Source organism: Haliotis rufescens, unplaced genomic scaffold (assembly GCF_023055435.1).
Source record: "Haliotis rufescens isolate VD_foot unplaced genomic scaffold, xgHalRufe1.0.p SCAF_11, whole genome shotgun sequence".
Taxonomy (NCBI): Eukaryota; Metazoa; Mollusca; class Gastropoda; order Lepetellida; family Haliotidae; genus Haliotis; species Haliotis rufescens.
The window spans coordinates 23,915,135-23,931,494 of NW_025963791.1; the positions used below are offsets into that span (position 1 = coordinate 23,915,135).

At 37.8% G+C, this 16,360-nt stretch overlaps 1 protein-coding gene across 1 annotated transcript; it reads left to right on the forward strand.

The window, feature by feature from the left end:
- Positions 1-10,880: 10,880 nt before the first annotated feature.
- Positions 10,881-12,376, forward strand: LOC124132862 (sodium-coupled monocarboxylate transporter 2-like). The gene is made up of 3 exons (XM_046497006.2): positions 10,881-10,975; positions 11,704-11,822; positions 11,943-12,376. Exons 1-3 carry the CDS (start codon positions 10,891-10,893, stop codon positions 12,078-12,080), a joined length of 342 nt encoding a protein of 113 aa, XP_046352962.2. The 5' UTR covers positions 10,881-10,890; the 3' UTR covers positions 12,081-12,376.
- The last annotated feature ends 3,984 nt before the right edge of the window (positions 12,377-16,360 follow it).

A 16,360-nucleotide genomic window follows, 5' to 3' on the forward strand; every position in this document is an offset into this window, starting at 1 on the left:
GGCTTCACACACTGCAACCATGTTGGGAATCGAACCCATGTCTTTTGCGTGCCGAGCGAACGCTTTAACCACAGGTCATCCCCTCGACCTCTCAAAGTTCAGCTGAAGTACATATAGCTCACAACTGGTATCTGTATTCACCTATAAACTCTCACGTGTTGGTACTTTCACACGGCAGTCATGTGGAACTAGGGGCCTACGTATCGTGTGTATCGCAGTCATATTAAGCGACCGTGAATTTACAATAAAGTGAATTTAACGAAGCCTTGTAATTGAAACTGCCCGTCGTGGCTCAAGCTAACAGAAGCGAGACTAGCGAACAAAAGTATCTTTCAATCAGATTCGTTATGGGAAATAACATTTACATAATCAGTATGTGCAGACTTCAGACGTGAATAAAGTTATTCAAATAATATCATTTCAAGCGTTGTTTTCTATGTGTATATAAGTTCATGCAGTGGATTGCTTTACTATAATGTGGGACGTTCTGTCTGACATTGTCAAGGATCGCCCCAAAAGGAAAGGAACATTGGTAGCTGCTGTCGATCTTCAACGCACAAGTCAGTAATGTATATACAATTGAATCTTTATACTTAAATAGCATTTTCACACCCAAAAAATGTTAATTGCGCCTTTTCTTCAAGTACATGGTTCATCTCAACAGGAATTAATGCAATAATGTTTTATATAAATTATATTTCATATATATTATACATTATGCGGGGCAAATTTGCAGCTATTGTGATAATTTCTCTTCGGTGCATTGCTAGATTATAATCTCGCAGACTGTGTGAGCGGATGTTAACAATTTTAAAAAACCAACAGTGACTATTCAAACAATATATTTTGCTCAAGGGACTAAATTGTGTATTTCTGCAAGAGAAGCTAGTTGTGTACATATCTTTATTCATATGGCATATATGTTAATAACATTTTGGCTTTAGTTTTTGTGGTCGTCATTAATTTTGTCTACGTTCCTAATGATCTAAAATGAATGTTTTTAATATTTTATGAAAACGTACATGTTTCTGAAGTGTTGAAAGATAAATATATTTCTGTAATACTATTCAAATAGTAAAAACAATTCAAGACCCTTCTTTTAAAAACTCACACTGCAAGGTGTAGGAATCTGAACCATTGAAATGACGTGTAGCAACATACAATGGTATGCCGAGTGAGATTTGTTCATGTTAGTGAAATGAAAAGATCATAAAAAATCATCTTACCAGGAAGCACAAGGCCTAAAGGGAATAACATCTCTCAAAATGTTTTAAACTATACTTTGGTTTGTTCATGACATAAACTTGAAAACCCTAGTTTCTGTAGAAATAAAATGATGTTCTCCTGTGGAAAATATTCAAACATCAATCCAAGACAGATGTCCTTTTGGTAAGATATGTGGCACAACAATGGATTACGGATTTAATCTTTTAACAAGAGTAATAAGTATAATGGCCAAAGAAAATAAATACTTCAGTGTAAGGCTGTGATCACGCAGTAACGTTAAAAAATGACACTTATTGTGCGTTTCTTTATTGTGCCATCTTAAGCATTCACCTAACCATTGTTGACGATGTTAGGAAAAGATAATCTCAGAAACTGCTTTACCAAATGTAGTTTAATTAATGTTTTACCATATAATAAGAATAGGAATATTACACTGAGATTCAACCGTACTCTCCCTTCACCTATCCTCAATTCCATCATATTAGTTGATGGCTAAAGATTTTCACTTGATAGAACATTTGGCTTATGTACTTGGTGATTAGGAGTGCCTCAGGGTCATTTGGCATTTATCTTGTAATTTCTGCTGATTCTGCGTCTATTATTAACAGGTTTTGGAGGGGCATTGCTCTGTGAACCTATACATATATATGTTATCACTTGTGTGTAATATGCAAAATTCAAAAACAGGACTTAGTGGCCAAAATTTTCGGTACGTTTCGTCTTCTTGTATCTTTTTCAAAGCGCCAGGGGGGCTATTACATCTCATTCATTTTTCTTTTAGTTTGTACTAACTATCAATAGGTAATGTGTAGGTGCTACCGATAGGGAATATTACATTCCGTTTTAAACTTTTCTCTACATTCTACTTTCGACACCACATGCTTTTTTATTTTCTTCACGCTAAATTGTTATGCACGCTAAATCTACTATTCAGTTATCCAGTTCCTATTTCGTCTAATGCCAAAGGCAATAACGGCACATAAGTACAATCCTATTGACGAGCTTAAACGGTGAAAAAAATCCAAAAGTAGCGAAAAGAATGTGGAAATTTTGAATGAGACAAAATTGAGAATTATTCGCCAATACTGAAAGCGATTAAACTATATTGCCTCGCGTTGTTTCAAATATTCTAGAAAACATATCTGTGCCTGGTGATTTCATCAAGAGGGTGGAAGGAAAGTATAGCTTTGACACAGGAAAGCTTAAAACTTTCGGAGTGCCTGACTACATCCTTACAGCCGCCATGTTAGTGTGTTCTGCCGCCATCGGTGTCTTCTACGCCATCAAGGACCGCCATCATAGCAATATGAAGGAGTACCATTTAGGCGGGCGTCGCATGCACTACATACCCGTGTCAATGTCATTGCTGGTGACATACCTTTCGGCTTTATCATTGCTGGGGGCGCCTGTGGAGGTGTACAGAAGTAATACTATGGTGATTTGGTTTGGTGCTGCTGTGGCTACTGGTTGTGTGATGGCTGCCAGAGTTTTCGTGCCCTTCTTCTATCAGCTCGGAATCTCTAATGTATTTCAGGTAAACTTTACTGACCAATAGCAATTTCGAACTAATTCCTTATATTTTCAAGGCAGAGTTGAGCCAATTTGTACAATCCGAAAGACACTAATTTGAGACTATTACTAATTTTCCTAATTGTCTGTGCAATATTTATTTGGAGTACGATGTTCCTGATCACGCAAGCGGAAGCAAATTATTGGTTACATTTTAATAGGACATGGGCCAAACAACAAGGGATATATGGAAACATGTAAGACAAATGTACAGAATATAATTATATGAACTGAGGGACAAAAGAAATTAAACCGAGTTTATTTTTCGTGTAATTGAAATTGTCTGTTTTTTCCATCACTCATTCCTGCAAATATTTGTAAACAGTAATCTGTGGCTGGGTAATATTCTGTAAAATTGAATTGGTTCAATGAAGAATTGGGTAAGAAATGAATTTGAAAAAAAACAACATAACCCCAACATTGTTTGAAATGTTGTAGATTTGAGCCGAAGATTACCCATCAACAGTTGTGTAGTATGAGAAATCAAATTAAATCAAACTATATTTTATTAAATAAAGTATTAAGTGATGACTAAACGCTAGTATAGTCCATATGTTGGATATAATATCAGTTACTTAAGATTCTTTCAACTGAAAATCAACATATGATAAAATAAACTGAGACGTATAGTTTCTATTGCCCCTCAGTCAACAATGGTATTGCCTTGCATTGTTTGGACTTTGAAATACACTTTTAAAAAAGGTATTATTTCTTGTTTTCCAGTACATCGAGATGAGATTTGACAAACAGGTCCGGGCAATTGTGTTGTTGTGTTTCGTCATATATTCGGTAATCATTAAACCGTTTGCTCCTGCTATAACGAAATCAAATGGACGTTTCAGCCAATCACACTTTTAAATGACGTAACGCAAATATCGTACTTTTTAAATTATATATAATTTCAATATGGTGCGAAAAGTTCAAAGACTTCAAGTCTTAACGTTAATTTTTTTAAATGTCTGCACATACTAAGATTTACTTTTCATTATCCTAGAAATCAGCCAAAGAATGCTCAATACATAGTTGACTTATGAGGATATTGATAGTCGCAACCCAAGATCAGAGGTCTACGCATACGTGTACTGCAGCGGTTCTCAACTGAAAACTGCACTGTCACTGGTGTGACTGCCTTATGTCCCTACATTACCACCGATAGGTCTTTCAAAACATGCTGGTATAGGGTGTTACTCAGCTTTAAGCTCTGTACCAGAACAGCCTCATCATTGGCACATTGAATTGAAGCACGCCTTAATAGGGTGGGGGCGGAGGGCCATAGCCTAGTCGTTCACCAAAGATATTTTAGAAATATAAACTCCGATGATGATCTTTCTACTTTAATACAGGTATTCTACACATCAGTAGTCCTCTATGCGCCGTCAATAGCTGTCAGTGCAGGTGCAGGTATGTATGAACATGAATAAACAGATGTTCAATAAGTTACAATCAATAACATATAGATACCATTGTTTATCAAGTTTTATTTCAAGAGACTGATCTCATTTATACAATTGATCGAGAAGTAACTGTGGAGTAAGGCGAAATTAACACATGACATAAGCTACATTCAATAACATATATATACCATTGTTTATCAAGTTTTATTTGAAGAGGCTGATCTCATTTATACAAATGATCGAGAAGTAACTGTGGAGTAAGGGGTGCACGAAATTAACACATGACATAATGACCCCAATAGATGAGAGATTCGATCTCACAATTCTCCACTATACGGTTCATACCCCATAAGGCCATTTCCAGTGTATAGTTATTTAGATAATGGGATAGGTTCCGAAAGTAAAGCGGTGATAGAGTGATAATGCCATTATTACATATTCATAAAACAGAATAATAACCGTGCCAAAGCCTGATATTTCAATATTATGGACAACGCACTCTCACTGACACATGTCTTCTGTATCTCTCTTCAATATGCTTTCAGTGGCGGGGTTCAACCTCTGGGGAATCGTCATAGTCCTCGGATCAGTCAGCACCATATACACTGCGATGGTTGGAATAATTATGAATGCATTTAAATTGTCCAAATGTCTTCATATTAAATCTAAATGTAAATGGAGAGATACTGATCCAGACATGTAAATGTAAAGGTAGAACTCCACTTTTGATGGGGATATTGTTTTCCATGATACTCAAAAATGATGCTCATAATATGATAAGTGTATATATAAATGGAATGACATCCCTGTCAGACGTTGAGTATTATACTCTCATCCCTACCATTGGTTCTAAACGAAAGATCCTGTTTCCAGAGAATTGGTACAAGCACCCAAGCATGACATCCATGGAATTCATAGAGGGATTCTGAGGAAGAATAGGCCCCCCGTACACTATTTATGTCAGCTGTGGGAATACCCGGCCACATAGATTCCAGTTACTGCTATAATATAGATTACACTTTTTACATATTATCACACGTAGTTTGTTTTTTTTACACGATTACTGCATCTCCTCTTTGTCTCTAGGGTGGTATGAAGGCCGTGTTGTGGGCGGACACTCTACAAGCTGGCATCATAATCCTAGGGTGCGTTGTCCTCGTCGTTAAAGGCTCTGCAGCTGTTGGTGGCTTCAGTAACGCCTGGGCAATCGCCGAGAACAGATCCCGGATCAAGTTCGATGAGTATGATACAGATGAATACTTTTATAATCATTAAATGATATTTCACCACGAAATAAAATCCCAGAGAGTATATCTTAACCCAATGTTTATCAGTATCAGAGTAAGTTGTGATTTCCTCTTCAATGGTTTTCGTATAGACGGTTGTCTATGATTTGTCTTTTTATTCTCCCTGGGAGTATTTCTTAACCATACCATCAATGTTACTTGAAACGAAAACTTTTTAATTTTCATTTCGTAGTTTGATGTAAAGAAGAAGAAAATGAATATTATAACATCTCTTTAAGAATCCGTGGTCCAGTGGATAGAGCCTGGTGAGTGGAAGGTCGATGGTCCGACGAACGGCCGTATCATACCAAAAGACGTTAACGCGACTTTTAAAAAAATTGAAAAAATCGCGACGTCAAAACCCATTTCATCTCCCTTGTTTCAGAATCAGCTTCGATCCGACTACCACGTATTCAGTGTGGGCATATCTTTTTGGATTTGGGACCATGTGGATGGGTGCATATGGAATTCAGCAATCGGAGGTACAGCGGGCATTGTCTTGTTCAACTCTCAGAAACGCTCAGATGTAAGTTGTGCTAATGGTGTTTGAGTAATATTGGGATGAACACCAGGAATAACCTAGTGAAGAGCCGATACTGGCAACCAAGCGAGGCTATTCGGCGCCAACTGCTAGGTTGTGCCCATTAAAGATTTCTGTTTAAATAAGAATCGTATTTTTTTTTATGAACAAAAAATAACAATACTATACGTGATTTTACAGCATGTAACATTCATGGTTAATGATATAACATAAGTGGTGATTATTCAATTTGTAGACATTATCACATTATGTGAGGGACAAAGAAACGATATTTCTCGGTTGATTTTACCAAATATTTGATTTTCAGTAGAAAATGTCGTAAGTTAGCGATGTTAAAATTAAAAACTGGTCTGTGTTGGCGCTTAATCAGCATCCAAGACATACTTCGACATGGTTATATTTTGAAAAATATAATTTGATTCAAAACATTTACAAAATACTGATTGGTATCTTGGCAGGGGACATGTGATTTTAAGTTCATGTCTTACACCAGTCATTCTTGAACCAATTTATCTTTACACAAAATTACCCAGCCATAGATAACGTTTTACAAAGTGTTGGAATGATTGATGGTCAAATAGACAGATTACATTAAAAACAAGCTCGGTATACACTTTGTTTGCGCCTCATTTTAGTAAAATGTTAGAATGATTTAAAGAGAAATTCCAACATCTATTTATATCGACTGCAAAAATATTGAATGATGGATCATGTCTTTAGCTTTCATTTCAGTCTTGAGAAAATGGCATAAAGACTTGTATTACGAAAGAATTGTGTTCAATATTTCAACGTTGAGTATGCTTTGTATCTATCCATTTGAAGTGTATTCAAATGTACTAGCATGTGATTTGTATAAGGTGTATAAGCCCTCAATGGCCGGGATGACAGAATGAGTATTTTAAATATTTTATATTTATTCACGAGGAATTTGTGTCAAGTCAAAACACGGTAAAATAGTATGTGGTTTGTTTTTTGTACGTTATGCGGGTTGGTTGTTTAGAAATTATATCATAAAAGAGGGAAAACCTTAATTGATTATTACAGCAATTTGTAATGCAAATCATTGCTGCTTTTAAGTAACACATACTTTCTACCTTTGGCCTCTCTGCATAAACGATTGATTTTCAGCTTGCAGTTAAATTGATTTGGATAACGAGGAACGTTCAGATTCACGTGTCACCGTTATTGTGTACAACACAGTCAGTTGGTGACACCGACATATTGGTCGGTGTAATGATACTACCTGGGAAATGTCCCCTTGTACATTATTAACATTTTAGGCACTCTCATCGAGAACAAATCAAGACCTAGACTTTCGGCGTATATGTAGCATGCTTTAGTTCCATGGTTCACACGAATGGAAATCATGCTTTGATAATTCTGAAGTATAATTTCTAAATTCAACTATTTACATCAACTTTTTTTTAAATATTTACATTTCAAGCATTCTCCAGGAGAAGAAATTATGACCTAGGCCTAGCATATAACATGCTATCACATATGCCGTTGCGGTTAAAAACTGTTGTTTCAGACTCCAAGGATAATTTATTGGTCCGCTTGTACACTACCTACATTCTCAATTTCCTGTTCATACTGATTCCCATCATATAAGTCTACCATACGAATGTATGAGTACGGTGATAAGTCACACAGGTATAATTGAAAATTCTTCACTCGAAAACGACTTATGACCTGAACATTTACCTTGCAACCTCCATATACCATCAATCAAATATATCGAACAAATATATGCAGTTCTGCTGATTTTCAGAGCTCTTGGAATCAACGCAGTAGGTTACATCCTGGTGTACGTACTGCTGGTGATGCTGGGTGTTATCATGTTCGCCTTCTACAGCGACTGTCACCCCGTCAGCTTCAACATCATCGACAAGGAGGACCAGGTAAGACAGGTCCCACCTCTTTTATGGAATAATTAGTTTAATGTAAGTAATTGCTGGAACACATTATAGGGCGCTCAGATACATTCCAGTTATTCTTAGTCAGGTCCATTAATACTTAAGTCATTATCCGGGAATCATACGATGTTGACATTTGTGCATAAGATATGATATATGATAAATGGATTATGTATATATATATATATGTCATCAATAAAAATGCATATTAGGAAGAGTATCTAGATTGAAACACGAATGTCTGCAGCTGCTTCCCCTGATGGTGATGGACATCCTGGGAGATGTGCCGGCGCTGCCAGGACTCATAATATCCTCCATACTGTGTGGGAGTCTCAGGTACATATTGTGTGGGAGTCTCAGGTGAAGGCATACGAGTGTCTCAGACTGTGCAAGTAGACCAAACATGACTAATATTAACTAATAGTGTGCACATCATTTCATAAACAAAGTTTTATAGTACCCTTATTAATGAGACAAATCATATACAGGAGTAAACAAAAGCATAAAGAAGTATAGAAGTGAAATATTAAATGTAAATGACCTTCTCGTATATGTCTTCATATTTGTTGATTTGTTCATATGGGGAAAGCCGCCAAGAAAGGTTACCTTGTACAAAGGATTGTGTCTGTATTATGCTTCATGCTTTATGTCAACAACACTTCTATTTCAAACAAACGTCCACTCGAAAGCGTTCGAGAAAATGATAACAGCTACATGTATGAGTGACTGATCGTTGACAGATAGACTTTCTATCCTTCTCTTCACGAACAGCACGATTTCGAGTGTTTTGAACGCTCTGGGAACGGTGGTCTCTGGTGATATTATTAAGCCATTCTGTTTGAAGCACCTCTCAGATAAAGGAGAAATCAGACTGGCTAAGAGTACAGGTATTGTATGACTTGGATTTTATCTGTCAGTTTGGCCGTGATATAAATCGGGGCATGCAATGCTCCGTCATTAAGGTCAATTTATGACAATGGTGAAACCATGTGCTTGCAACATGAGTGAGAATGTTTTTCTGATTCACTGAAATAAACAGTTGTGCTCGAAGGTTAAGGTCTCGACACTGGAATAGGAATCATATAATTTTTGCCAAAGATTCTTTCAACCAATCAGGCCTCACTTCACTTGTTTGTACTCGAAGCAACATGTATTGAAGGCTCACTCAGATAGATATGAATGGTAGAGTTGCAGCCATCCTCTTCAAACTTGAATAAGTATAGTTGATACAGGTGCGGGTAAACACAAATTTAAAACTGCGTTCGTGATCAGTGCTTAGTATGGAACCCCCAGAGCCAAGGTGTTAAATGACTGATACGTGTATAATGTTGCTTGAACAAAAATATTTATATAAATCGACCCCGTGCTTCAATATATCTATTCTGTACGTTAACGATTTCTCCCATTTGTTTACTCAGTGCTTGTTGGTGGAGTAACCGTCATCTGTGCATCATATTTCATCTCTCAACTTGGTGCCTTATTTCAGGTAAGTCTTTTTTACACTGTGTCATATACATCGTGACATGCCATACTGTTCCCATCAACCTTATCATGTACGTAACAGAGTATGTTTTATATTTCAGGGAACATTGAGCAAACTTCCAGTGCTACATGGACCAATGGTGGGCATATTTTGTCTTGCAATGTTTTGCCCATGGGCGAATAAAAAGGTGAAATTAATAAATTTTTTGCCAGGATTTTATTTTATATTTATTACTGGACATGCTCAAAAATGACCCAACCTGATACTATGATGTTATCTATAATTCGAAATCATTCCAAGCAGGTTATAAGTGAGTAAGAGACTATGGTTTTAGCAATATACCAGCAATATGACAACGATGGTCATCAGAAATTGGCTTCATACATTGTACCCTTGAGAGTAATCGAACCCGGGCAGTCGGCGTGACGAGCGAAAACTTGAATCACTAGGCTACACCATCGCCTGAACCGTTATAATAATAATAATAATAATAATAATAATAATAATTATATATATATATATATACACAAATGAGGTAAATGTCATCAACTTGAAACGTCGTACCTCAATCACTCCATACTTAGACATACTTAGATATACTTTATGTAATTCTATCTTGTTGTATCAAATATTATTTTTTTTCAGGGGTGTATTTTATTTGTTCATTTTGTACTGAAACATTTTCTTTGTTTCCTTTCTACACTGAAGGGAGCTTTAAGTGGTTACTTCGCTGGAATCCTCGTCACAGCGTGGTTTTCTTTTGGAACATTTGTTCACAGATCATCGTCGCATGCAGCCACTTTCTTGACCCACGGCTGTAACTGGACCGTTACCTTCACCTCTGATAACGTCACCCCAGCCGTGACGGCAGATGATTCAAAGAATGTGTCAAGTGTGCAGTCAGAGTAAGTTTCTTTAACAAAACCATTCATCCAGAGTTGAGACCGACCTTCATCTGGAGAGACTTGGTATTGCATTATTGATATTAATATAGGAACTTTCATCTGGAGATTCTTGTTATTGAATTATTAACATGAGTAGAAGGAATTTCATCTGGAGACGCTTTGTATTGCATTATTAGTATGAGTAGACGGACTGGAGACGCTTGGTAAAGTGTTTTTTCATTGAGTCGTAGACTTTCTGTTCACAGAAGTTCGCCTCGATGGTTGGTTTGTTGTTTTACGCCGCACTCAGCATTATTCCAGCTATATGACGGCGGTCTGTAAATAATCGAGTCTGGACCTGACAATTCAGTGATTGAGATCACGAGTATCGATCCACGCAATTGGGATCGATGACATGCATCAACCAAGTCAGCGAGCCTGACCACCCGATCCCGTTAGTCGCCTTTTACGACAAGCATAGTCGCCTTTTACGGCAAGCATGGGTTGCTGAAGACCTATTCTACCCCCGTCTTGAGATGCTTCATATTCATACTGGTTTTTGTTTTGTTTACAGCGACCCCTTCTACCCGATGTATCGCCTGTCCTACCTCTACTACTCACTGGTGGCTTTGTTGGTAGTCTGCGCTGTTGGCTCCATTGTCAGTTTCTTGACAGGTATATGTCTAAATGCACCCCCTGGTTGATAAATCGCTCCTTGTCTTGAGTAATTTGCAGAATATCTCCACATCGCCAAAATACTACGATTGTCTTAAAAACGAACGTAATCGTTGGTCCGGTGATTAGACTTTTGTTGTGACCTTGTTTTTACTTTTTTTGAGTCATATTACCGTATATTCCTTGACCCTTGCCCACATTATCTTTGCCCGTCTTCTCTGGTCCAGGTAAAATTACTTACAGGCTGTCACAGTATAGCTGCACGGCGTATGAATAAGGTAAATAACAAAACATCATTCATCCACACGCCTACTACATTACCTTTCCATGAAGTTATATACGACTGCCTGTAAATAATCGAGTCTGTACAAGGGAATACCAATGATTGAAATCATGACGAAAGTACGAACGCGAGCCATCAGCCAAGTTACAGAGTTAGATCCACGTTGTTCGACTTCTGTGGCCAGCATGAGAAATTGAGAACCACCTCTACCTCGGAAGGTCATCGGAATGTTAAGAGGAAAGGCATATGAACTGACATCCTGCATCGTGGATCGGAGATCAACAAAACTTTGATTAAGGGCTGTTCGGAATAAGGCGACAGGTTTTCATTGTATCTAAAGCCGCTTCTTGCATATCTATAAGCAGTTAATACCAAATGAATGCTAATGTTATTTCCCCAAGCACATACCTGTACATTAAACACAACATGACATTATCCTCCATAGGTCCGGTGAAACCCGAGACCCTTGATCCACGTCTGATCTGTCCATTGTTTGACAAGCTCTTCCCTTTCCTGCCGGAACGTGTTCTCAAACCTCTCCGATTTGGCATTGTTCATAAAGGGGTGAGTCAAGCTATTAAGAACCTTGAACGAGAGTCTTAAATGAATGTTGATTCAAAAGATATGTAGTTCGCTTTTGTTATGTGACGATTAATCTTACAGATTACTCATTGATGTTTCTAGAAATACAGAAAAGCTGCAACTGATCATGATCAGGATGAAAACGTGGAGGACCTGAGCGACAATGTTTTGCCTTTGACTAACAAGATAGAAAGCACTGATGACAACACTGAAGGGACAACTTGGAATAGAAGATTGTAGAAATCCTATATGGGATGTTCGTGAGTGCAAATAACTTAGTTACCACGGAGTTCACATGTTTGTGAAGAAGCGCCAAATCTACAAATACATGTAACTGCAGTTTCGAAAGGAGGAACATAATGTTACTTTTTGATATACAATCTAATGTTCTCGTGAGAAACGGATTTTTTGTCTAGCTGAAGATATTGATGTACGTGACCATACTTCATGCACATCAGTAGAAGGTGGAGTAGTTGTCATCTTAGTTGTTTCGTGATCCGCTGGTTTTTGCAAGATGACTCACGTGTGAGTTTCAAATAAATAAATTGCAAGTGATTCTATGGCAAAATCATGCAATTTGTTTTGTGTTTGTGTTTCAATAAACCGATAAAAATTAGGACAGGTACACTACTGTTTCCTGATTCGCTGATAATAGGGTGGGCGTGCTTGTGTTATATTATTGCACTAAACGATGTCACTGATGTTGTATTCTTGTCTACGTGTTCTTTTGTGTGTTAATGATTAAATAAGCAGACAGTGGATTTATCTATTTTTAAGAATTGACTTAAATATGATTTTGCACGTTTTCGGGGTATAAGGTACAAACCGAATTTCAAGGGAGGCTGAAAATTTCTGAGCCTATATGATCATGATTATTATTCATTATTATTATTTCATTTTACAGATTAAAATATATAAATGTTGCAAAGAGGGCTCGGATGATCCTGGCACGGTCAGGCTGGTTAGGCTAATAAGCTTGGGGCCCTTGCCCCATCTACACGCAGCCTAGATAGCGAATGGGACTTCTCCTAGGAAGCATAGTCGAACCCACCCAGAACTTTACGGAGCCTTCTGCGATATTATTACTATTGTATTATTATTTACAGATTAAAATAAAAAATGCAACAAAGAGGGTTTGGTTGATCCTGGCACAGTCAGGCCGGTTAGGCTCATCATTAGCTCAGGGCCCTTGCCCCCTCTACACGCAGCCCAGACAGCGAATGGGACTTCTCCCAGGAAGCGCTGCCTAGTCAAACCCACCCAGAACTTTTCCCAATGTCAGTCAACAGATTGGGAGGTACCAAACCTAAGGCACCGAGAACAATGGGGAGTCGGACAACTTGTTATTATTATTACAATTAATATTATTAGTAGTAGTATTATTAGTATTATAAATATTACATAATACCCTCTGAACGCCAGACGCTTCATGCCAAAGACACTGGATTGCCTGGATGCCACTTCTGTTGAAGGCCTCCTGGTGGTGTAAACGTTCTCCACAGCAGAAATGACGTCATAATCCTTTGCATAATGCTTTGCTTGCGCGACAGTTCTTTCTTCACGTTGGGTTAGATATGGACATCTGACGGAGTCAAATCTGATGAATATGGAGGATGTTCAATTAGGTCAAAGCCACAGTCATGTATTGCAGCCATGTCGACAACAGACATATGTACAGAATTTGCCACAAGGTCTATTCTGTATATTCTCAAGCAGTTGCCTTCGAAGATAATAACGCCGGTCATTAATGTTTTGACCTATATTTTAGCTTAATGTTAAAGAAAACTGGGATAGAAAAACAAACCCATTAGAAATAATTGAGCATTTATCCTTTGTATCTTTATCGTGTATACATCCAAAATGTGAATGTTGGTACTGTTTTAAATTATTATATTAGCATTGTGTCATTTTCGTACCAGTTCATGATACAAGTGTTTCTTTTATAATATCGCAATGTATTATATTAACTATAATAGATGGATGGCATATATACCGAATAAACATTGTATAATTTCTACCAGTGTTTATTTATTTATTGTTGATTTTTCTAATGAAGATGCTGGGGTACATCTAGACCATGATGGGGACAAGGGGGGCAAGGTCTAAGGCGCCGCGATTCACTGTTCAGAGTTGCGTCCCTTTGGCACGCCAGAAGCCTCGATTATGTTTCTAGGTTTGTCAGCACCATACCTGTGCTCATGGGTTTCACCGAAGTGGTAAACGTCTGAGACATCACTTCGGGCTTTCCTCCCACATCAAGCTGACAGGCGGCGATATAACAGGAATACTGTTAAAAGCGGCGTTAAACCCAACTCACTCACTCACTACTATTTTAAGCAACTAACTGACCTGCATGCACTTTTCGACAGATGGGAGATAAGCCTTCGCCGCAAAAAAATAAAATCAATATTACAGATATCCCATCAGTTGATGTGTTATTTATTTTCTGCCAGATAATCAAAACAGTCCTTCAAAAAGAATATATGTTGCCATTTTCCCGTTGACTGTGTCCTCAATTTCGTAAACAATATAAAGAACAAATATTTCTGAAGATCAGTGACCACACCAGGTTTGGGAGAAAAGGGTAAGCATGTTCTTCCCTACCGGTAGCACCCGCCACGCACACAATTTGCATACAAAAATAAGTGATTGTATGTTGCCATAGTTCGCAACCATATCCAAATCAAATATAAACACTGTGATTCATTTCGTTGAGCAAATACACGGTTGAATGACGCGGGGTGTTTTTCCTGTTTTAGCACCACAGAAAAGAGTGTTAATAGCATTATTAATAAATAATAGCTGCCGTTGCTGGAGTCCTTGTGGCTGGAAGGATCTTCATTCCCTTCTTTTATCAGCTTAATATTAACAATGTGTTTAAGGTGAGTTTCCAAGCAATATATTGTAACAATTCACATAGATGGAATACATGAAAGTATCTAGTATAACGTATTAAGGGTAATATGAGTGGGCATTTTTAAAAAACAACAACTTCCGTGTAGGTTTTTTGAGGAGTAGTAGACTTTATCCGTCGCTTTTTTCGTATTTCACGTCGTACAACGTGGAGGATCGAACTCAAAGTTGCAAGCTTGAAGCTAAGCTTGGCTAATGAGTTACTGTAATAAGTCAAAACTTTACCACAGCACCACGAGCGCAATCACAATTAATCAGTCCTCTGTAACAAATCAATGCTTGTTTACCTTGATATATTATTGTACGGCCTTTCTTCAAATGACATTGGCTTAATTCGTTAAAATAGATAGCTATCCCATACCCTACCCCAACACAACTAACTCTGAGGATGGAAGAGGCACGCGAAATCTCTGAAGCGAGAGCCACAGTCGGCAGCCCGGGCAAATTAGCGCTATAGTACGATGTGCCTGGTAAACTATTCTCTCAGAAACCCTAACGAAATTCTGACCGAGTTGTCTCCCCGGACACCTCTCCACTTATGGCGCGTATATTCGAAAGGAAAAATGACACATGATGAAAACGTGACTCCTTTTTATTATAGACAGCAAACATTTTATCAACGTTTCAGGGTGCTAGTATATATATACTCACCGTCAAAAGAAACGCGCACCACAGAAACATGTAGAGAAGTATGTACGTTAAGAAGAGATGTTTCCAATGTGTACCACTTAAGAACAAAACTAACTATCAGTCAAGTGTTACCACAGCGTGCCTTTGTTCTTATCACGATATGCTGCACGCGATTTCCAAACTTTATGGCTAATACTTCACCAAACAAATGGTGCATCTCAAGTCAGGGATCAATGACTTCACATGTGATGCGCACATGAGGATCGGTTCATTCAACATTCCAGTATGAATATGAGTCTTCATGTATTAACCAACATGTTTATGTAAGGTAGGATTAATGAAACGAATAACAATATACTGACCATCCCGACAAATGACAAATGAAAATTACAACATATCATTTCTATGTCATTTGAAATAATTTTGAAAATATTTCTTATCATCATGATCCCGAGAGCTACACAGTCATCATGTAATGCCAGTGTAGTTGGCGCAAGTAAAGAAATAGTTAAGAGCATATTCATAGTGGTAGCCCCAAAAAACTGTTTGGCATATGATGGACGGTTTTGCTTTTGAATCACATGTTTAACATGACGTTAGAAAGACATATTTCTGTATATTAGTTAAAATACAATATTTATAAAACAAGATAAATATTCAAGATTAAAATATCGCATGAAGAAGGTTTGGTGAACGATAACAATGCTTGAACACCCTTATCTGCGTTATTCAAACGGTGACAATATGCCTTTGTTATAAACGACTGGGGCGTGTACGCGGCGGAACTGATACTAGACTAAAAATATACGGCTTAGCGCTTGCAAACCAAGGGCAGATAAGCATGTTTCTAATAGGACCAAAAGTAAGCTGATCTCGGTTGACTGCATTGTTACCGATCTCTGCAACACAAACACAGGACACTACAGAAGACGTGCTGCTGGCAAGTGCAGAAAGCTTGAGAATTCCATTATGTGCAG

Coding starts and splice junctions, on each gene's coding strand:
- LOC124132862 (XM_046497006.2), top strand. CDS start 10,891: ATGTATCGCCTGTCCTACCTCTACTACTCACTGGTGGCTTTGTTGGTA. Junction 10,976..11,703: donor CATTGTCAGTTTCTTGACAG/GTATATGTCTAA, acceptor TATCCTCCATAG/GTCCGGTGAAACCCGAGACC. Junction 11,823..11,942: donor TTGGCATTGTTCATAAAGGG/GTGAGTCAAGCT, acceptor TGATGTTTCTAG/AAATACAGAAAAGCTGCAAC.